This window comes from Theileria equi, assembly GCF_000342415.1.
Source record: "Theileria equi strain WA chromosome 4 map unlocalized gcontig_1105316255033, whole genome shotgun sequence".
In the NCBI taxonomy this organism is placed as follows: domain Eukaryota; phylum Apicomplexa; class Aconoidasida; order Piroplasmida; family Theileriidae; genus Theileria; species Theileria equi.
The window spans coordinates 271,443-293,030 of NW_004668228.1; the positions used below are offsets into that span (position 1 = coordinate 271,443).

At 40.7% G+C, this 21,588-nt stretch overlaps 8 protein-coding genes across 8 annotated transcripts; 4 read left to right on the top strand and 4 right to left on the bottom strand.

Moving 5' to 3' along the window:
• Positions 1 to 147: 147 nt before the first annotated feature.
• BEWA_013020 (conserved hypothetical protein) lies at positions 148 to 3,525 on the top strand (the record flags this gene model as incomplete). The annotated part of the gene is made up of 9 exons (XM_004832138.1): positions 148 to 379; positions 419 to 502; positions 537 to 565; positions 2,470 to 2,593; positions 2,693 to 2,779; positions 2,815 to 2,985; positions 3,022 to 3,160; positions 3,198 to 3,298; positions 3,332 to 3,525. The coding sequence occupies exons 1-9, from the start codon at positions 178 to 180 to the stop codon at positions 3,523 to 3,525; spliced, it is 1,131 nt and encodes a 376-aa protein (XP_004832195.1). The 5' UTR covers positions 148 to 177.
• Positions 3,526 to 3,825: 300 nt separating this feature from the next.
• BEWA_013030 (hypothetical protein) lies at positions 3,826 to 6,555 on the bottom strand (the record flags this gene model as incomplete). Its single annotated transcript, XM_004832139.1, has 1 exon — positions 3,826 to 6,555. One exon carries the CDS (start codon positions 6,553 to 6,555, stop codon positions 3,826 to 3,828), a length of 2,730 nt encoding a protein of 909 aa, XP_004832196.1.
• Positions 6,556 to 7,977: 1,422 nt separating this feature from the next.
• On the top strand, positions 7,978 to 9,831 carry BEWA_013040 (conserved hypothetical protein; the record flags this gene model as incomplete). Its single annotated transcript, XM_004832140.1, has 3 exons — positions 7,978 to 8,304; positions 8,487 to 9,103; positions 9,279 to 9,831. 3 exons carry the CDS (start codon positions 7,978 to 7,980, stop codon positions 9,829 to 9,831), a joined length of 1,497 nt encoding a protein of 498 aa, XP_004832197.1.
• Positions 9,832 to 10,558: 727 nt separating this feature from the next.
• On the top strand, positions 10,559 to 11,602 carry BEWA_013050 (signal peptide containing protein; the record flags this gene model as incomplete). The annotated part of the gene is made up of 1 exon (XM_004832141.1): positions 10,559 to 11,602. The coding sequence occupies one exon, from the start codon at positions 10,559 to 10,561 to the stop codon at positions 11,600 to 11,602; it is 1,044 nt and encodes a 347-aa protein (XP_004832198.1).
• A 487-nt stretch (positions 11,603 to 12,089) lies between these two features.
• Positions 12,090 to 14,180, top strand: BEWA_013060 (hypothetical protein; the record flags this gene model as incomplete). Its single annotated transcript, XM_004832142.1, has 1 exon — positions 12,090 to 14,180. The coding sequence occupies one exon, from the start codon at positions 12,090 to 12,092 to the stop codon at positions 14,178 to 14,180; it is 2,091 nt and encodes a 696-aa protein (XP_004832199.1).
• A 340-nt stretch (positions 14,181 to 14,520) lies between these two features.
• BEWA_013070 (conserved hypothetical protein) lies at positions 14,521 to 15,957 on the bottom strand (the record flags this gene model as incomplete). The annotated part of the gene is made up of 1 exon (XM_004832143.1): positions 14,521 to 15,957. The coding sequence occupies one exon, from the start codon at positions 15,955 to 15,957 to the stop codon at positions 14,521 to 14,523; it is 1,437 nt and encodes a 478-aa protein (XP_004832200.1).
• Positions 15,958 to 17,234: 1,277 nt separating this feature from the next.
• Positions 17,235 to 18,539, bottom strand: BEWA_013080 (signal peptide containing protein; the record flags this gene model as incomplete). The annotated part of the gene is made up of 1 exon (XM_004832144.1): positions 17,235 to 18,539. The coding sequence occupies one exon, from the start codon at positions 18,537 to 18,539 to the stop codon at positions 17,235 to 17,237; it is 1,305 nt and encodes a 434-aa protein (XP_004832201.1).
• A 694-nt stretch (positions 18,540 to 19,233) lies between these two features.
• Positions 19,234 to 20,550, bottom strand: BEWA_013090 (conserved hypothetical protein; the record flags this gene model as incomplete). The annotated part of the gene is made up of 1 exon (XM_004832145.1): positions 19,234 to 20,550. One exon carries the CDS (start codon positions 20,548 to 20,550, stop codon positions 19,234 to 19,236), a length of 1,317 nt encoding a protein of 438 aa, XP_004832202.1.
• Between the last annotated feature and the right edge of the window lie 1,038 nt (positions 20,551 to 21,588).

Sequence of the window (21,588 nt, forward strand, 5' to 3'; positions counted from 1 at the left end):
TAAATATCATATACCAGCGTATAGTCGTAACGAGAATCCAACTAGTTGGAGGAGCTCCCCGACGGTGGCTCTGGACACTACGCCAGATATGCACCCTCGCCGCAAGACAAGATGTGTAGCAAGTGTTAGATTTTGGCACAGATTTTTACATTAAACTTGTACATCAAAAATGTGTGAATGATGAAGAGCGTGAAATATCTTTTGATTCTCATTTCCCTCCCGAGGATACTGGCCAAGGGCAAAAGCGGCTCTTCTCAGGACGTTTTGCAGTCCCAAACTTGCATAGACCCTAACTTTGGTAATAAAGGAAGTGATTTGAAGGCTGACAATGGACTTGGTGATGAAAACGGGCAGTTTACAAATTACTTGGACAATTTTTGTAAGTTTACTTGTACACATTAAAGTCACGACTCTATAGCGAAATCAGAGTCTGGACAGTTCCTCCAGGAAGTCCTTGCATTTAAACCTGGCGCTGAAGGAAGATACAAAATTACACCTGGAAGTTTGTTGGTCAGAGAGAATATAAATGTCTATAGGTGACAAGTTAATCGAGCTTAAAAGCATGGTAAGTTGAATGTTAAAGACGGAGGTGGTAATGAAAGGAATGAAGCGTAGCTGAATGAGCTTACCATTCATCCATACTGACCATTCTGCTCACACCAGTTGAGACATTAATGGAGTACTACTATGGAACAATGATTGGAGGATAGTATGAATGAGGTTGTGGATGATGGAGAATCTGAGGAAGACTCTAAGGAATCTCATAATCCTACTTTCTTGGTTCCTCTACTACTAAACTTGAAGAACTAAAGGATGAATTGGCTGTTGTGGGTGCTAGTAAAGCTGAAGAGTCTACTGCTAGATCTTCTACTGTATGTGATGCTAGTGGTAATGCTAGAGGACCAGAAAGACCTGATGCTAAAGTTAAAGAACCTAAAACAGCTGGATCTGAAGCCCCTTATCAACCTAAAGGACTTGGTCAGATCATCATGATCTATACACCCTACCAGTGATGGCTAAACAACAAGTGACCATTAAGCTCAAAAACAAGCCAAATGATGATAGGTCCATACATTACCCAGAATATAGTAGGCTCATTGAGGTTACAAGATCTTTATATCCTCCTGGGTCTACGCAGGATTTCTACAGGTACACTCATGAGTGGAATGGAACCTTAAAACTTGCGGAGATCCAAGATGATAGTGGTGACAAAATAAATATTTCGGGAGTTAGAAATTTTCCAAATGTGACCTCCGTTTCTGGCTATTACTGGATTAGTGACACTAGTAAGGCCCTCAGTAGGAATTACAAAAAAGAGTGGTGGTAATAACACTACTTACTATGCCAAGAATGTTAATCGTAGTCCTCCTTGGTATCCACTTTTTGGAACCTCTTATTCTGAACCTCTAGATTCTGAGGCCCTTGAGGAGAAATTAGATGACCTTAACTGTTATTTCAATAATGGTATCACCATTGACTTATCATACAGTAAATCTACACCGGGAAGAAGATACTGTTGTCCTGCTCATAGTCCTAGAGGTGATAGCGGGAGGGTCTCTGTTACTCTTGAGACGGTTTCTTGTACATCCCACAATACAAGCTCTCTTACATACTACAAACACCAGGTTATTCCTAATGCTGGTAAATGGAGGGTAGCTGCTATCAAATACAATGATGGTGGCCGGTCTAGTGGTAAAAGGAAGAGAATAAATATTCCTGACCTTGTCTTGCCTAATAACGACAAAGTAAAGGTTACAGTTTATGCCTTTTATTGTTCGGAGAAGAATCCCATTCTCATCTATGTAGAATTTAGTGGGAGCCCTCCTGTTAAAGGTTGGTACCAAAAAGGTGACTCCTCTGCTGGTGACAATGAGCACTGGACACAAGTAAAGGGTCTCAATAACATAACACCAAAGGATTTAACTAATCCTATAGACTGTAGTAGTGATGATAACTTTAAAGAACTTGTGATGGAACTAACCAAATTTGGATGTCCAGGCTTGCAACAATGTCTTGGACAGAATGGAGTTCAACGTGAGGAAGTCCCAGCAGCTGATGTATCTGACCAGGTTCCTGATACAGAGTCTGAGCAAAGTCAAAAATCTAAAGGTAATGGGCTGGGTCCAGGAGCTATAGCGGGAATATCAGGAGGAGTACTAGGAGGTGGAACTGCCGTAGGACTAGGAATATGGAAGGGACCCGCTCTACTTGCACGACTAATAACTCGCATGTAAAATAGACTACCTGCCAATAGGCAGTACTAGGACCATGAGACTCTCCCCTCTAGACTCCTCTCTTGTTGGTATGCTGGAATACTAGGACTCATGCATGTTTGACTGATACCTCTCTAGATCTACAAATACCCTGTTTACCCAGTATTTTTGAAAGACAGTTTCCACCATCCCTAAAGTTCATAATCTTGGCATTTTCTTCATTCTTGCATTGCACTACATTAACACAAATTTACAGATTCTACCATATAATACAACTTGGAATATTTTAAATCTGGTTCTTCTAGCCTTAACATCTGCGGTATTCACACATATTGCCATTTATGCTCCTTTGTCAAATTACTCCATCATTACAATCACTGGTTTGTTTTATGATAGAATGGGATATCCTGGTTTTTATGAATTTGCTTTGTTTAAATGATAAATATGCAAATTAATCAAGTTTAACATTGCGTGTACAGGATACGTAACATGTTCCATAATTTTGGGACTTACCCACGACATATTGCCTCTTTGGATCGTAGCTCTAGTTGCTTGTCTTGGAGAGGGTATATTTATTTTGTGTTCATCATGCATGTTTTAGGAGTTTTATGTTTTGCCTTGAATAAGATAGCGAATATACAAAGAAGACAATTGTGTATACTATCGATTTGCATGGTCTTCTCTAAAGTGTTTTATGATTTATATGCAATAATCCCATTTGATCCTATAAATCCGTCATATTCTGGAGTTGCAGGGCTTATTCTAAACTATGGTACGTCTAATTTCTATACCCAATCATGATATTTAGTCATTTTCCGCAACAATTTTATGCTTCTGAGATTAATATATCTCATTGTTTTAATCTTCATCTCGTCGGCGTTGTTTTTAAATTTACCCTCGTATGTTGCAGGGGAACCTATGGAGATTCAAGAAGTTGATGCATCAGCGTAAGTATTCATGGTAAACTATCCACATTAACTACAGAGTAATAATGAGACGCCTTATCGCCTTTGTAACAGCACTTCCAGTATCTGGTTTGCTTACTCAAATACTTTGTACAGCCAAAAGGACCGTAAATCCGCTGGGTACGTTTAACTATTTAAACTTATGGTTATTAGGCCCATTTAACTTTTTCAACGTGCCGACAAAGTTCAGAATTGATTCGCTGGAGAGCGTTATAGGAATGGTTGGCTGGGTGACAATCTCTATGATTTTCTATAAATATTCCAAAAAAAGGAACAATGGACTGGCAACTTCACCTAAAAAGAGGAAGACCTGGAGAACATACACCAGGACAATATCATCCCTGTAGTATAGGCACATATACTATTGATTTAAATGTAGAAGTAATATTTTTCTCTCGTGGATGTATAAAATATGCAAGGATATGAAGTGTATAGGTTTGAGAGTATGGAATAGTAGTAGTATATGAGAAACAAACAAGCATTTGAACAGTCCAGATATTCTCATGGACGACTGTGTATAGCTCTGCCTACTGGCAGATTTACTGCATTAGTTATCAACATTCCATACACTGGACTTGCTATCATACAATTAAAGTGCTTTACTGCGACCCACTGGGTTTACGAGTAGTGGCTAGTATGTTGTATCATTATCCAGAACCTTTCATTGCATTTAGTTTCCTATTAAACTCATTTTTATCCTTGAGCTTGTACCAGTCTCCACCTATTCTCTCATGATATTGGTGCTCAGGAACTTGACCCTTCTTTATGGTAATCATGAGTAGATAGGAACTCCCCTTGGAATACAAACGTATAGATCTAAATTCCTCTCCCTCTGAAAGCTTAATAACTGGTGTCCCATTATTAAGAATGTAATCTATTTTGAAACCTTCCTTTGGAGAAAAGTCCTTTTGTGTTACTCCACCTCCATAATTCTTATTTTCCTTTACAGATATTTCATCCTCGTCAATATTGGCTAGGTCAAGAGAGCAATTTGTAAGAGGTTTAGATGGAGCTTGAGGTTCTGTATCTTCCGTTACACTTTCAGGTTTGGTAGCAACCTCTTGTTTCTTTGCTGGAGGAGTGTAAATCTCAGAAGCATGCACATTAACCACATGCTCAGATTTTTTGGCAGCATTAGGTTTAGGTGCCGCTTCTTCAGTATCATCAGGAGACCGTATACCAAAGGGTGAACCATCATTCCCTGCACCCTCATTTCCAGCAACTCGTTCTTCCCTGATTGCTTTTAGTTTTTCTTCAAATGTTTGACCATCAATATCTTTCCACCGTCCACCAGCTTTCTCAATGCATTTACGCCTCCTTGTCTCACCCTCCTTTATAAATATGGCAATGATCGTGACTGCGTCTTGTATAAAGGATTTAACTGCTATACACTGTTGCCCTTGAGGTGCGATCCAAAGATTAACCTTTCCGTCTAAAACTGAGGATATATGGTAACCACCCTTTGCAACATATTCTCTGTATGGTAATCCATTCCCGTTAACGTCTTTAATGATTATTTTAGTTCTGTCAGGGTTAGTGATATCCAGTTTGAATGGAGTGGTTGGTTTAGGGGCGTTTGCTTGGGAAGTAACTGGTTTAGTAGTATTTGCAGGAGACGGAGTAGGAGTAATGACAGTCTTACATTTCTTCTTTAGAGCACTCAGCTTACTATTATGCTCACCCTCATTATCATTCTTCCACTCTTTACCATTATGGTATCTATAAACCTTGTTCTGCTTATTATTCTTATTCCTTGTTTCTAAAACAGCAAGAGTAGGCTTCTCTCCATCCATATACAAGATAGCCGAGAGACATGTTTTCTTCTTATCTTCCCAGACTACGTCAGATCCATAAGTGAGCTTGTTAGCAGTAACACCCTCCTTAGCCTTCAGTTTAAGAACCTTTACACCATCTTCCTCAGCCTCCTCTACATGAAAGAGTGAAGAGTCTACCTTATCCAGGAAAGGGCTTACGGGTTCTTCTGGCTCTGGAGGATTCTCATCTTTTATATTCTCTACCTTCATGGATTTTACCTTTCTATCAAAATCTATTTTATTAATACTATTCCACTTTCCATTCTGCTTTTCAAAATATCTAGAGATTGGGTTGCCGTTACAGTCAATATCTAGATAAAGAACTTCTATGTCACTGTTAGCATACACCCTTACAAGTTTGCACTTTGTGTTTGGATCGACCACATTCCAAACTTCTACTTTTCCCTCCATAACAGAGGATATATGAAAGGTATCCTTTGGAGAATAATTCTTTGATTTTATTCCATTACCAGAGCGGTCACCTATATGTACTTTTGACTGGTCAGGATTTGCAAGATTAAGAGTAACTGGTTCTGTTGGTTTGGGAGGTGTAGGAACCTGATGGACTTTTAGAGAGGCTCCCTTAGGTTCAGCTGGTTGAGTAACTTGTAGAGGACGCCCCTTCAATGCGTTAAGCTTTCTTTCATGTTCTTTCTTGTTATGTTCCCACTCTTCACCGTTATAATGGAGGAAGAGAGTGCGATCCTTACCATTCTCTTTATATTGTAATGTCACTACTTCTGGCTTGTCTCCTTTAAAGTAGATTAAAGCCGAAGATAAGGGTCTTCTGCCTCCATCCCATATGGTCTCACCTCCATAAACAAGCTTTGTAGCTACAACGCCAGACCTTGGTGTGCATGTCAAATAGAATACGCCATTAGAGTTTGATTCTCTCACATCAAATGAGGATGTGTTAGCCTTTGATTTTAGATTGCTTATGGGAGTAGGCCGTTGTGACTGTGAAGTAGGAACTGCCTCTGGTTTAGTAGCTCGTCCTTGTGGAGGTTGAGGTTTAGAAAAATTCTGCTGAGTAGCCTGTGTATTAGGTTGAGTAGTTTGTTTAGAAGCTGGTTGTTGAACTACTGCTGCTTTAACCTGTCCATTTGTCTTTATTGGACCCTGGGGAGTAGATGGAGTCACCTGTTTTGGTTGTTCAACAGCATCTTGACCTTTTGCTTCCCGAATCTTTTTATTAAAGCCTTCCAGTTCGATCTTCTCCCATTTATCACCGACCTTGTTAAAACGCTTGATTTCTAGCGCCTTATCTTTGCCGACAATCCACAAAGCAACGAGTCTTGTCTCTCCCTTGGAGTGAAACTGAATGCTTTTACAGCCTTCTGAACCAGTCCAGGAAGAACTCCATATCTGTTTACTTCCATACTTGACCTTGTTTATACGAAATCCATCCTTTGGGGAGTACGTCTTGATTTCTATTCCAGAGTCTTTACGAACCTCAACTTTCGTATTCTTTTGGTCTGCTTTTAAAATGTCAAGAGTAATCTTCTTTTCAGACCTCACTAGCTTTATAAACAAGATTGTATAAAGCAGCGAGAATATTCTCATCCTCACCCTGAAGGCCTAAAAATGTTGAAAAGGAAGAGGAATAATAGAGACCACACATGGGGGTGAAGAAGAGATGATCAGGAATGGACATTCTTCATGAGCTGCCATCAAACAAGACAGCCATTGACCTCGCAGATTTCTGAAAATATAATTTATAAAACTCTTTAACCCTTTAGTCCGCCGGAAAGTTGATTCAGAACCACAGAAACAGTTGCTTGAAGAGGTGAAGTCGTGTATAACGATCTAATGGATTCCCCTTATTTACGGATAAACGTCTAGATACTAAGCATCACTTGATTTTTGAACCTTGAAAACTAGTTTTACATGCTATAATCGTGAGTAGTCCGAGCAAATTTGCTGATTCAGCCAACTCCACTTGAACTAGTGTAACTACTAATTACCATTTGTGAGTGGATTTCTGTTATAGGTTCATGTTTATCCCTATCTAAATGCGTCTTGGCGGCATTGGCAGCTCAGCTGGTCCCATAGACACATCAACTGGTGAATGGACTCCTCTATTTGCTAAACTCATATCCACATTACTCTTGACTCTTCTGATTCAGACTACCTAGATGTATATGTTTATGTCTAGCAAAAAGGAGAGTGAGGATATGGAGTCCCGCTGGTCATTTCCGAATCATTTACAGTGCATGCCAGGAAGTAGACCGGATGCTTCGCCTCGTCTAAAGACAGTTTAGAGCCCAAGGTTTGTACCATGGACTTCTCCATAGATACACCAGCACAAGACATCAAAATATACGACTAGAAGGCATTTTACGAGGCTCATATGGATAGTCCAGGGAGAGCATTCTTGGGTAAAGCAAGTGATTCCTTCGACAAAATGGACCGCCAAACGACTCTTTTCAGGACCTTGTTACATTTCATTCGGTGTAAAAGTCAGTGAGATCGGCAAAAACGTCTAAAACCGCGAATAAATGGATGATTTCATGGACCTCCAAAGTGGACGACAGAGACTCTACTGCGTCCACTCTGCGATTTTTAGAGAGTATATAGGAACTTAAATGGTAATAGAACGCCACGGAGAGCATTAAACAGCAAATTATGCATTTATTTGTGTATGTACTAAATAGACCCCTCAGGACCTGAGTTTTACAAGGTATGGTAGGCCAGTTTGTGTCACCATGGGTTGTAAGATAAAAGATCATCATCGGGGGTAAGAACCTTCTTTCGAAGGATCAAATCACATTGAAGCGAATCTCAGCTCCCCACAGCTGTTCGAGTGGACACGTCTGACCCTAAATTTGGCCTTGGCGCAGATGTGCAGCCAGAAATTCGTGCCTTTGTTCACGAATGGCTAATTGTCAAGATTCCTCGTAGAAGGCCAGGTATAAACGAACCAGATCGAGAATTTGGTTTTTAAAACACATTTTAGCCGCTTATTAGTCCCTTGTGCACCCAGAGATGATAAATAGCCGTAAAGACTCCTTTGGTTCTGCAAAGAAGGTGGAAAAGGGCTTTGATTTCTCTTCAAAATTCGCGGTATACTCTGAAACCCCCGACTCTAGCACATACGACCGCAATAATGGACGCAAGAGTGATTCGGACTCCAATAAACGTAAAGTTGTAGATAATGAGGAGTTGTATGCGAAAAGAAGCCAGCTTCTGCACCAACACTTTGGATATACCGATGAAAGTAACCCTTTTGGGGACAAAAGGCTCGCTGAACCTTTTGTTTGGGAAAAGAAGGGCAAAGCTAAACATTCTGTAGAAGATGTAAGGTCTAAAGTGGTAGGTTTTGCACTAATCCATCTCTCAGTGTCCTGGTTTAAGTTCTTCTTCCTGGAGGAATGAGCTTTCCATTCCGTCTTTGCGATTTTTAGAATGTTTCACCGCGAGGGTGTCCACAATAGACGTTTAGAGGCTCGTGCATGTGTTTATTAATGTGCACATTTTTATACCAAAATTCATAGGAGGAAATAAAGGAAGTAAAGCACAGGCGCGAACAGCATGAGATCCAAAAGTCCATGCTAGAAGAGTATAGACAGGATTCTCACAGGGGGAAACAAGAGGAAGACTATCAGGAATGGGAGTCTAAGGAGAGAGAATTTAATTTGAAACAGATTATCGCAAAATCCGCCATCAGAGTTGCAGATGGCCGTGAAAAACTCATTGACAAGTTCGTCCTCTCAATAAATCCAAACAATATCTTCTTTACCTCTCCAGTGGATGTGAATGATATGTTTAGTAAGATGGATCTGCAGGATGCCAAAGATGCAATGGAAATTATAGAAGCAAATGTGGAATTGTTGAAGGATCAAACATGGTTGGAGTATTTTAAAGCACTAGAGACCATTGTAAAGAACAAGTTTGAATCCAGTTACGAGTCCTTTGGGATTGCTCCAGCAGTTAGTGAGAAAATTGATCAAATTCTCTCCAAAAAGAGTCTAGAAGATCTGGATGTATATGAAAGGGAAATTAAAAAACGTCTAGCTGGTACAGGAATTGTTGACACAAATTTTTGGGAGGCTGCATTATCACGTATACCATTTTTCAGGGCCTGCAGAATTGTTACACACGTTATATCCAGGTATGTGGATATATATTTCCACAGGTTTCCACCCGTCTTTGCAACAGCAAAACACGGACTAAGACCCTGTAAAACCAAGCTCTTGGTATACGTTGACGTATTATTTTCAATATGTTCTTGTTTATACCAAGATACATGCACTTGCTAAAAGACAATTATACATGGAAATCTATAGATCAAATCCGCAACCTACACACACAAGTGCCCCTATTACACATACCCCGCAGTCTAAATCTAGTGAATGTCCATCGGATTCTCTGATTAAACCCACAAAATCTGTAGACTATGAAAAGTTTATCAAATTCACCAAACTGGATGAAGATGAAGAAGTTTTTGACTCGCGCGTAGAGTTGTCTGATTCCTCTGATGCATCCTTAATTACACCGAAATACTATAATAGAATCATCAAAAATTTCGAATGGACAAAATACAATTTAGCCCATTATGATACCGACAATCCTCCCCCAAAACTTGTTCAGGGCTACAAATTTAACATTTTTTACCCAGAGTTAAAGGGGAAAATCCCAAAATGGAAGCTTCAGAAGGACGGAAAGGAGAACGATACTGCACTCATTAGATTTATTGCAGGGCATCCTTACAAGGATATTGCCTTTAGGGTTATCAACAAGGAGTGGAATACGTATCCTAACAAGGGCTTTAAAAACTTTTTTGATAATGGAATACTGCACCTCTATTTTAATTTTAAAAAGGTAAAGTATAGGAGATGATAGGTATATAGTGGCATAAATATTTATCATAGAGATGTATGTGGTAATTAGAATTGTAGGTTTTGTTAATGTCTAAGTGTATTGTTGTATCTGTGCTCAATACAACATTCAGCAGTTGTTTATGAATATGGATTAATAAAATGAAGTATAGTACAAAGGTAGTGACTGTTGGTGGAGGTTTTCCTACAGAAATGACGGGACAAGTAGAGGAAAGTGTACCCATATACCAAATGGAAGTAGTACTGATAAATGACCGGGAAACTGCTTGCTGTACTTAGTAGCTATAATAAAGGATGGATGAATGGTGAAATAGATTCTAAACTTGGTTTTCCTCTCTGGAAGAATCTCCAACCTGATAATAATAACTGTTATTACTCTAATATCTTTCTTTAATACCCTCTTGTGCTGATTCATTCCATCAACAAAACTCTTCTTCCTTCTGTCAACTCTGTCCAGCGGCATTGGATTACAAGGCATCTAGGTTACCCATAAGACATTCCTGGAAGGTACAGTTTTTTACAACCTTTGGAGAATCATTATTGCTCAAAGTACTTTTCATTTACTCTCTTTAGGAAGAAGATAGTCACGAAATCTCTTCTTCACCCCATCCATTCTGTCTATTCTTCCTCTTCATTCCTCTACCCATCTCCCTTGTATACACTGTAATACACTGCATCCTCGTCAAACATCTCATGGAGTAACCTAGTGGACGAATGTTTGAGGGAAGATGAATGTATCTTCCATTCTTCTGGCAACCTGTCTACTAGGACTATGCCGTTGCAGAAACTCAAGACTTCCCACTGACAGACTCTTTATCGAGGTTCTAGACGACTATGCAGAGGATGAAGTTGTCAGCTATCATCTCATAAAGGGAACAAGGAAGAATAGATCGAGTGGCCAAAGACAGGTGTGGGATTTGGCCAACGGAACTGCCTATGAAGTAGAGCACACACTGCCTTTGGCTCTTAGATACAGTGATGAAAAGGTAGAATATCTGACGGTGGAAGATTCTAGGGAACTAACTCACTCTAGACACGCTACTACTTTGGACATTTCTAGTATAGACTCATCATCTTACCAGTTCTTTGACTATTCCTTTGACGGTAATGCGACAAGACTTGTTGTTCCTAATAAGGGTTTAAATTTTAAAAAGTTAGTGGATGGAAAGAGGAAGGTTTATACTCTGCCCTCTGGAGAAAAGCTCGAGTATGCCAAACTCTACCTTAACAAGGATGGTATAGCAGAGCTGGTAATTCTAGTAGCTAAGATATCTGATAGTGTAATGGAACATTATCTTGAACTAAAGGACGGGGTATGGGTATCCTGTGATGATCATGAAAAAAAGATGAGAAGTTTAGTTTCTACTGCAGAATTCAAGGGGACTTTAATCCTAAACATTGAAGACGATAAGGATACCAAAGAATGTACAATCTTTGAAACAGAATTACTAGGTATTACCACTAGACACTTTTATCCTAAGCCTGGCCATCTTGTCAAGAAGGTTACGGATGGGAGTAGTGAGTTGTGGAATTCCTCAAAACCTCTTAATGTACAGGGAGTCTATGCAAGGTGGAATGGATACTTTGACGACTATTGCCTTTCTTGTCTCATTCACAAACGTGGGAACATAGAACTACTAGTAATGATTGTAGTGGAAAGATTGTCAGAAGGAAAGGAATACTTTGAGAGGGTAAATGGAACCTGGAAGAATCTCACACGAGACGAATTTGACAGGAAGATAGAGGAGATTAAGGGATGGTCTATACCATAATCTCCTAATCCTGCTTTAATTGTACACTAGAATGACCACTCATCCATCCTGTGGATTGATAGACTAATCACTGATGCAGTCCTGAGTGTATGTCCTGTATGGATTGTGTACCTCTCAGGGATCCCATAACCTCAACTTTCAGTAATACTACATGTATATAGAAAAGCCTGTGACGATACTACTAATAGAGGAATATTGGAATAGGTTAGAGTTACAAGGCACTAAATTTGTGGCATGTTTCTACCATCTTTCACCAGAAATATCCATCCAGTAAAATAGAGGAAATATAAAAACTATTGCGACTATTCATGCATGTCAACTAATCTACTAGACTGGTTGTCAGGAGGAAGACATGTCTACGTGAGCCGTTATTTATCCCCACTGTTCTTCTCATTCCTGGGTTCCATTCCCGTTACTCCTCTCATACTAATAATTTCTATTTATACCAAGACTATAGCTGGTACTGTTACAAACAAGAATTAACAATATGAATGTCTTCTCAGTACTGTTTACAGTGTCTCTGGTTGGACTCTGCCACTGTGGAGAGCTCGGTAGTCTCCGTAAAGAGACTGGAGATGTCGTCTTGGACCTCTCTTCTCCGGACTCTTCTTCATTATCTCTGGGTGATTATCTGATTCATGGAGTGAGTCACAAGGCTTTTGTTCCCAAGGTTGGTAGCTTTTTAGTAGCCATAGTGGATAACAGGGATACCCTTTGGACTTCTACGGACCCTCAAGAAGGATGTACAGGTGCCTACCTTTTTTCCAGGGAAGGACACTCTTCTCTTCTCAGTGTCTATACAAGGGGTGCCGGAGATGAGACCTTTTGTTTTGAAAAGGATGCTGGAGCATGGAAGAATGTGGACAAGAGATACTTCGAACATAGGCTCCACTTAATGAAGGACTTTTCTGCATCTGCTGGTGAGAGGCTGGGAGGACCTGAGACTTTACCAGAAGACGCTGTAGGTGCTCCAAAGGAGCATGCAGCTGAGCTTGATTTTGCTACCCTCGGATGCCCATTGGAAGGATTCTCAGGTACAGAAGCTAAGCCAAAGGTCACTCTTCCTCCCACAGAATCTAACAATAATAGTGAAGATGCGAGTGAAAACAAGGTGGAAGGAGGTGCTCCAGATGATGAGGAAGAGTCCGGAGATATCCCACCTGAAAGTTCTCCAAGTACCGCTGCAGAACCATCACCAACTGAAGATACTGAACAGACTGCCGTTTCTTCAAGTGACCCCGTAGATCAGCAACCTACAGAGGTGAGTGAGCTTCAGGAGTCTGAGCCTTTACAGTCTACTGAATCTCCTCAAGAAGTAGCATATCAACAGAGTGAGGCTCCTGTAGAGACCACATCCGATAATGTACGAGAACCAGAGGTACCAGAAGATTCCAAAGATGACAACCCAGAGGTTACTCCTCAAGAAGTAGCATATCAACAGAGTGAGGCTCCTTTAGAGGATCCCAAGCCAGTATCTAATGAGGAAGAATCTAGTAATGAGCAAGAGGAGCTAGGAGACCTTGATGATCAAGACTCTGAAGAGACTCTTGTAGAAGAAGTACAGCCAGAAGTTGCTCCTGCAGAATCTCCAGAGGATGATGAACCTGGGAATGGATCAGAAAAGGAGTTTGGAGATTCAGAGTCGACTGGGTATGAATCCAGTGACAATAATTTACCAGAAACTAAAGTAGAAGAGCCAGAAGAACCTGTAAGCCCTTTCCTGGATAAGGTAGACTCTACTCTCTTTAATGTAGAGAATGGACAAGAAGACGGTGTTCCAGTTCTTAAACTCAAAGTCAAGGAGGGTATTAAAGCTGATAAGCTCACATTCGGGGATTTGACGCTATGGCAGGGTCAAAATTCCGGTGATTCATGCTCAACTGCCACCTTATATATGGGAGAAAATGAACCAATAGCTGCTTCGTACAGATTCAAGAGAGACGGAAAACTGATTGAAGGTTACCGCAAGTTTGTAGATGGCAACTGGTTCCAAGTCAATAGTGCTGGCTTCAAGAAATTGATAGGGAAAGATGATCATGTCACAAAACCTAAAGAACCATCTACTAATGGTGGATCTAAAGAGAATCTCAGAGCAGTTCCACCTCAACATGGTGAAGTATCCTCTGAAGAGGCTCAGGTAGAGGTTGCATCCGATACTGCTTTACAGGAGGGGGAGAATGTGGACAAACCTGAGGTACCTCCAGATGAAGAATCTCCTGTAACAGCCTCATCTGGACAGGGTGGTCCTGTCCTGGATCTTGCAAATCCTGACCAGTCAAAAGTACATATAGGTGACCGCTCTGGTAATGGAGTAAATTCCAAGAAGTATTATCCAAAGGATGGATATGATATAGGCTCAGTGACAGATGGAGATAAAGAACTTTGGAAATCAACCGGAGCTGGTCAAAAGTGTTGCTTCGCTAGGTTTTATTCAAAGGGAGAATCTATTCTGGTTACAATAGGGATAAGCAAAGGTAGTGACTCGGAAGCTAAATTCTTTGAGAAAGTTGGTGGACAGTGGAAGGGTCTTAATAGGGATGTCTTCTTTAATAAATTTAATGAAATGATAAAGTCTTGATCATTATCTCCTGGAACTACTACTCCATCTTAATAGCCTCTCAATAGTGACTAATGGATACCCCCTCTTGACACAATGCAGTTCCATAATTCGGTATCTTGCTCATGCTCCATTAGAGTGTACATGTCTAACTAATGGTAGTCTCTCTTACACTTATAGGCATGAATGATTAGTAACTTTGCATTGCATACTCATTATTCAGGGACACTTAGGGATGTCAAGTATGGAGTATAAACTAACCATATCAAAGTGCGTGCACAGAAGTGAAACAAATTAAAACTGAAGAGGCGTGAAAATACTGCATTTATAGTGGCTTTAAATTGAAAAATGTATGCCACAACTATATACCGTGAACTATCTTCAATACTTTAGGGTCTTTTGCCTTGGTAGGTTTGCTACTATGATCCGTTTCATCGGCATAGACAATGAAGAGAAGCTCCCTTTTGCCGATAACTTCGGATCTTAAATCTGTGGTAAATGCTGTTCCAAGAGTATGGTACGAGACTTTTGTTGCGCTCCAGGTCCAGAACCAGAATGCTCTTTTATTGGTGTAATGCTTAGTGGGCCACCTTTCCCTATTGTGTTCATATTTGGAGTACGTCTTGACATAGCCGTCTCCGAGGAATGCAAAGATAACTTGCGAGAGGGAATATGTGAATGTGTTAAAGGTGTTCATGATATTGTTACTTTTACCCTCCTGCCCTTGCGTGTCTGCTCCGTTGGTACCAATAGTTCTTGTTGCCTGTGCGCATGTATCATACAAAACAGTGAGAAATCCCAAAACAAGAGCATTACTTCTGACAACTTTTGTGAGCCTCCACTCGGGGAAATGAAGACTACATGCAAATATAACGGCGCAAAATACCTCAATTACAAAGAATATCCACGAGGCATGCCATATGGCATCACTGTTTCTCCACGGTTTGTTTGGTCCCATTCCATACTCTTTTAAAACTAAAACTGACAGGGGAGCTATAGCGCTTGTAAAGAGGATAGTCATATCGATTGTGTACCCCTTTCTAACTCCTATGAGCTTGTAAGGTGCAATGGCAGAATAAAAGGCACTGTGAAGACCATAACCCAGAGTGATTAAAAGGATAGGTGACCAGGCCTTTGCAAGGGCTGTCATGAATGGGTCAGTATCTCCTTGACTGCCGCCTGGATCACTTTTACCATTATAAGCAACAATGTACAAAATTGCGCTTGATCCAGTCAACAATGCGCCCATGATAATCTGGCACACGACTAGCCAGTAGTTGACATCAGACACTCCAACGTAGCTTCCAATTACCAGAAATGAGAGGTGATAAAGTGATACTACAATTCCAGCCATCGGAAGAGCTGCTAGGAGACAGACTACGTTTGCGGATAAAATCTCTACGGCCGTAGTAAAGCACAAACCAAGGACAAATGATCCAATTAAAATCCCCCAGTAATACAAGGTCATGTGTCCCTGAGCTCCTCCTGAAGCATAGACAAACAGGAGGAAAATATAGCAAAGATGGAGCAATGGGAAGAACGCCATGCAAAGCTGTGTCTTGTAAGGCCCCTTACACTGGGAGTATATCGTCATTGTTGTGATTCCCAGGAGAGTAATGATCCTAAAGGACACATTAATCCGGTTAATGTATATGCTCACGAAGCTTGGGGATATCATAAACCTTCCCAGAGTGTACTTGCCGGTAGACAAGGCCAGGTAAGGTAATTGATAAAAGGATAGACCGGCCAAAAAGGCCACAATCTTCCCAAGAGTGTCTGATTCCTTCTTATCCGCCATTCTCTAGAAGTGCTTCTTCAAACTGTGAGTATCTAGAGGCACAAACTCCTTAAATCTCCGACAAGAATAGGAATCCATCTTGTCTATTCTTCTTCAAGACAAAGTTACTGATTAAGGGAATGAATGGGCACAAAGTGGCAATAACGTGAGACTCTGCCACGACAAATGTCGTCCCACCCGAGTTAAAACTAAACTACAGTAAGAATGAGGGAAAAGAGTCGAGGAAGGCGAGAGTCTTTCCGCCAGAAAGAAGAGCTTGTGGACCCCATAGACAAATTGTCTCAAACTCGGCTAAAAGCCAAGATTTTGGCAATTGTGTATGTTCCTTAAGATTCTTCATATTTTACTGGTCAACTTTAGCCGTAAGTCTTCGTTACACCTACCTCCCTTGTCCTCTTGTCTCTTCAGACATTCCGAGTCTATCACCTGGCATATTTTCCTGCATGTTTAGAATCTGATCGTCTATTTCGCCTAAAACTATCTTGAGACTAATCAGTTTCGGATGTGTGATTATGGCGGTTGTCTGTCTCCGCAGCGTATAGCTGATCGGAGGGAAGATCGTTTTCGGTTTTATACCGGCCCTTTCGGATAAGACACGTGTCTAAACGGGCTATTTTCCTTGTTTCACGGTATTCTACCGTATATATGTTTATAGTGCCGGCTTGGATATTACCCGTAGAGCAAAGTGAGAATGGCAGAGGAAGAATGAGCAGGCATGGTATAATGAGGTATCTATGGGCTATTTTGAGATACAGGACTAGTTTCAAGAGCATTCATCATGTATGGATGGAGATAAGGTGTTTGTGACTCCTTTTATACACGTATATACTCTCTAGTTACTATCCATGTACCAAAACAGCGATGTGTATAGGCCGTCCACAGTTTGTCTATTCTGGAGATTTAAAGCTTATGAGTTATAAGCCGCAATTTTGTGCGTTTAAAGTTTAAGGAGTGTCCAGATCAGGGTCTCTAGTGGCTTCCAAGCTCTTCCAGAATTCTTCCATTCACTATCCGTTTAAATAACTGGTTAGTTGTTCTGACATTTATCCATCAACTGGATGTTTGCACACGTTTATATTCATAAGACCATCACCGCCATTGGAGCCCTCATTGGAGCTGTTTATCGGCCGTTCATAGGCCGTTGAATTGTCTTGAATGTTTAATTTGATGTATCTTGCAGAATATCACTGGTATAAACATTTGGATAGATGAGAGTGTACGGAATTGCCCATAAATTAAGCGTTGGGTGAGAACATTGTCTCGTTAAGCGGAGCCTTCTAGTCCATTCCTGGTGCTCCGACAGGCCTTTTATCGTCTTCATCTGCTCCAGTTGCTTCACTTCCACTGGAGGGGGAGTCTAGGCCACTTCCTGATTTCTCCCAACTGCTTTGAGTTGAACTTCCAAATGACATCTGGCTACTGGTATCGGAGGAGACATTCTCTTCACTCGTCGATGCCTCAGTAGGCTTGGCACCAGTGCTCTCTTCAGGCTTAGGCTCATACTTTTCCTTCATTCCCTTTTCTTCATCATTCAACTTTGGTAGGGCTTCTAGAGTCTTTAGAACCTCTAGGGAAGCCTCCGTCTTTTCCAGAGCCTCCTTGACGACCTTTTCTTGACTCTCTACAGATGGCAGTTCAGAATCCACGTGCTCTGGAAGAGACCCTAGTACGCTGCCTATATCACTGTCAGTATTTCCAGAAACACCTGATGCGACCCTTAGAGCTGCTTGAGCTGCCATGATAGCCTTCCTGGCTGCTTCTATTCTCTCCTTGCTCCTCTTGTCCTTTGTATCCTTGTAAAGTTGAGCATAATCTGACAGTGTCTTTTGAGCAGTTTCCAGGGTTGACTTAACATCCTCAAGACCCTTCTTTGCCTTGTCTATGCCATCTGTAAACTCTTTGTCCTTACTCTCCAGATTACCAAAGTCTTCCTTATCCTTCTCTTCTTGGTTCATATCTGAGCGCTCCTTTACAGCTGGAGGGGCTGGAACCGGTCTTTCCTGTGCAGCTTTCCCCTTTTGCTCGGCTCCTTCATCCTCTGTTTTCTTTTGAAGCTCCTCTTGTTTTTGTAGTTGTTCTTGTTCTTCCTTTTTCTTTTTCTCCAGCAATTCCTCATAGTATGGGTCTAGAAACGGATTCTCTCCCATTTGCGTAGCTTGCCATTTTCTAAGTTCATTGGATCGACCTGTCTCCTGAGAGATATATTCGTGAGGTAATACTCCAACAGGCTCATAGTCTGGATCTAATAACGGGTTTGTCTTTCCCATCTGTTTCTTTTGCCATTTTCTAAGTTCTTTAGATCGCCCAGTCTCACCAGAAATAAACTCGTGAGGCAACGGTAAGTTGTCATCTTCTGAAGTTTTCTTTACTGGAGCCTTTTCAGCTGGAGGAACAGGTTGGCCAGGTACCCTACTAGAGGTACCATTTACTGATGCTGTAGATCCGCTAATAGCCTGAGAACCTGCGAGGTTGCTTGTTGGTGGCTTGTTCTTATCATTCTTCTTGTTCCATGGAACATCCCAACCATGACAAGTAGAAATTCCAAAGATGGAAACGAGATAGACGAATGCAGCGACCTTCATTTTATTTCTGTACAATTCGGAAGAATAAAACCAAGGAGGAATAGACATTCATCTGGGGCATTAGGATTTTATTCCCGATAATAGGCACGCATTCCAGTCAACCGGATAGGTCAATTGGTCTCAAATTGGAATGTATGTCATTCTTATGACCCTCAAGTTCGGGGTTGTTGCTTTGGATGACTGAGACTTGTTCTTGTTGGGATTAGAAATGCCTGAGTGGAAGATTAGGCGACTTTTTAGTGGGAATGTCATAGTTTAAGAACATGATTCTACGGTTATTTACCATCTAAAACTCTTAGAAGGTGTAGATTTCTCAGAGCTACATGGATACCAGTTTCCCGGGTTAACATTAAGTCCACGAAAGATATGGGCCGGTGTGATGGTAACATGATTGGATAAAATCCGTTATATATTTGTCATTGAGATCCCAGAGATGGATTTATCACTATTCCTATAAAGAGCTTCTAGTAGTTATCCAAGATTCTCTGCAGCGCTCTCATCCTTCCGAGACACTTTGCAAACATGCCACCCACTGCTACTCCTTGGACAATAGTAATGCCTAGATCCATCCTCCATTAGTCTCATCTGTGGTACCCAACTCGAGATTCCAAAGCTTCCCTTATTCATACTACATTTCATTATTATTCATACAAAACTACATTGTATACCCTTATTATGCTGCACGAGTAACAAGTCAAGCTTCTGATTTACCCAAAACTTTGCATCTGACATTAGTGGTAAAGGATGATTTAACGCTCTTACAGGCCTCAGATACTCCATTTCCTATCCAGTATCCTAAGGACTTCCAGAAGCCAAAGTCTTTAGTAGGCCACTTACTCCTATCATGCTCATATTTAGAGTAAGTCTTTAGGTAACCGTCTCCAGTAAAGGCCAAAACGATCATTAAAAACTGTGCTAATAAGACATTAACAGAGGAAATGGTACCACCATGTGCACCAGCTCCAGCATATGATACTGCTTTTAACCCTTCCTCACAAAACTTTAGGGTTACAGTAATGAGTCCAACAAGTCTTCCACTGCTTTTTATAGAACTAGCTACTCCACTATCTGGGTGATGAAGTACATATAAGCACAAAACTATGGCAAGAATGTGTGGAATTGCCAACACCCAGGCAGCATGCCACCATGCAAAATTAGTAGCATAAGTGCTCCATTTTTTATCTGGACCTTTTTTAAATAGGCATAAAATGGCGATAATAATACCTGGAACGGCACTAGCGAATAAGACAACCAGGTCAATAGTGTAACCAGTACCAACATCTGTCAACTTATAAGGAGAAATAGCAAGGTAGAAGGCATAGATTCCACCCATACCAACTACGCCCATGAAAATTGGAGACAAATAAGTACCAGAATCAGAATTATCTTGTTCATTAGTGCTAACAATAGCAACATAAATCCAGAGACCAGCTGATAGTGCTGAAATCACTATTGCTATTATTAGCTGCCAGAATATAATCTTGTAGCTAACGTTTGACCACTGATACCACTCAGCCAACTTAGTGAAGACATAGTAGTATATGCAAACTTGAATACCAGAAAGAGGAATTCCCATGTTGAAAAAGGCGGCATTGTCACTTCCAACAGTCATCACAGTTGCCACATTAAGTCCGTAGATAAATGAGACAAATACAATGGTCCAGTAGTAGAAGGTGAGATCGCCCTGCTCTCCTCCAGATCTAAATGCAATTAGGAGTACAATGAAGGATAAACACAGTGTCACATTCGTAAATACGGCAAACCACTTGAAAGATGTATTGGAGACATTGAACCAAATTAGCGCTATAATAGTCCCAATAAAAATGCCAGTAAACGTTGCCAGTTCCATAGGATTATGGACCATGTTAATGAACGAACTGGCATGTTGTTGAGGAATTTTAAATCTATCAAGTGCAAACTTTGCTCCAGTTAAAGCCACACGGAGAGACTGCAACAGAGTCAGCCCTGCAAAAAACATGGCATACTTCTTCTCTGTCTCCCCTTTTGTCATCTTTACAGTCACAATGCCTTTATAATGTATACCTCAGGGGGTCAGTTTCTCTAGTGATATTTATGCCTTAATCACAGTTTTGTAGTACAGTCAGAACGGAACCTTAATTTTACAAAGGTATAATAACCGTTGTGATGTCTTATAATGGTAATGAAGAAGAATCTTGAGTTCTCAGAATGTACAGTTGAAATGTTGCACCCAGTACTAGATTTTTACTGCTAGATCCGTGATAATCCCAGTTATTTGCCTAATTAAAGTTTTAGTTTAGATTTGTAGTAATGTATCGTTGCCGGAAAATGCCAAAAGATTATCTTCCTAGACCAAAATGTATCTTCTTTCATGAACTTTAGTTGTCCCCAGGTAATTAACTTGGTCACAATAACAATCCCGGTTGTAACAATGATATATCACAACAAACAACAGATCCTTTAGATGATTGAAACAAGGATGATAACAAGTGAGGCATTCCAGGAAGAACTGCATGGGGTCAAAGGAAAAGGAGATTCCATCAGTAGCACTTCTGCTCGTGTCTAACTCTGCAGTTTTTGGCATTTTCAATTTATAAAAACTGCATGACAGTTGTGCCTCTTGTCTTGAGGAGGATGATGAGGTCCGAAGTTGCAAATTGCAAAAATAGGAAGTTTAGGATAGTAAGACAATTGTACCGCAGGAAGGGGTATATTTTTGGCAAAATAGTCGTGGTATAAGAGTATATGAAGAAGGAAGAGAAAAAATAACCATACTTGCCGTGGTAGAATCTGAGATCCCTCACAAGGTTCCACTACCCACACTCTCTACGAAGCTCTGGAATATTTTATGGCAAGTTGTTCCTGTTAGAGTACCTACCAAGTCATATTATTTCCAGAGTGACTTTGGGAATATTGTGTATTATCGGATATCTACCATGATGCTTGTGCCAGCAGTTACCATCTCCCCTACAACAGTAGTAGTGGTAGTAAGGGCATCCTCATTCTCAGTACTAGTCTTCCTAGCTGCTCCAGGTAAGTACCTTTTAACACAGATTATGGGAGTTTTTAA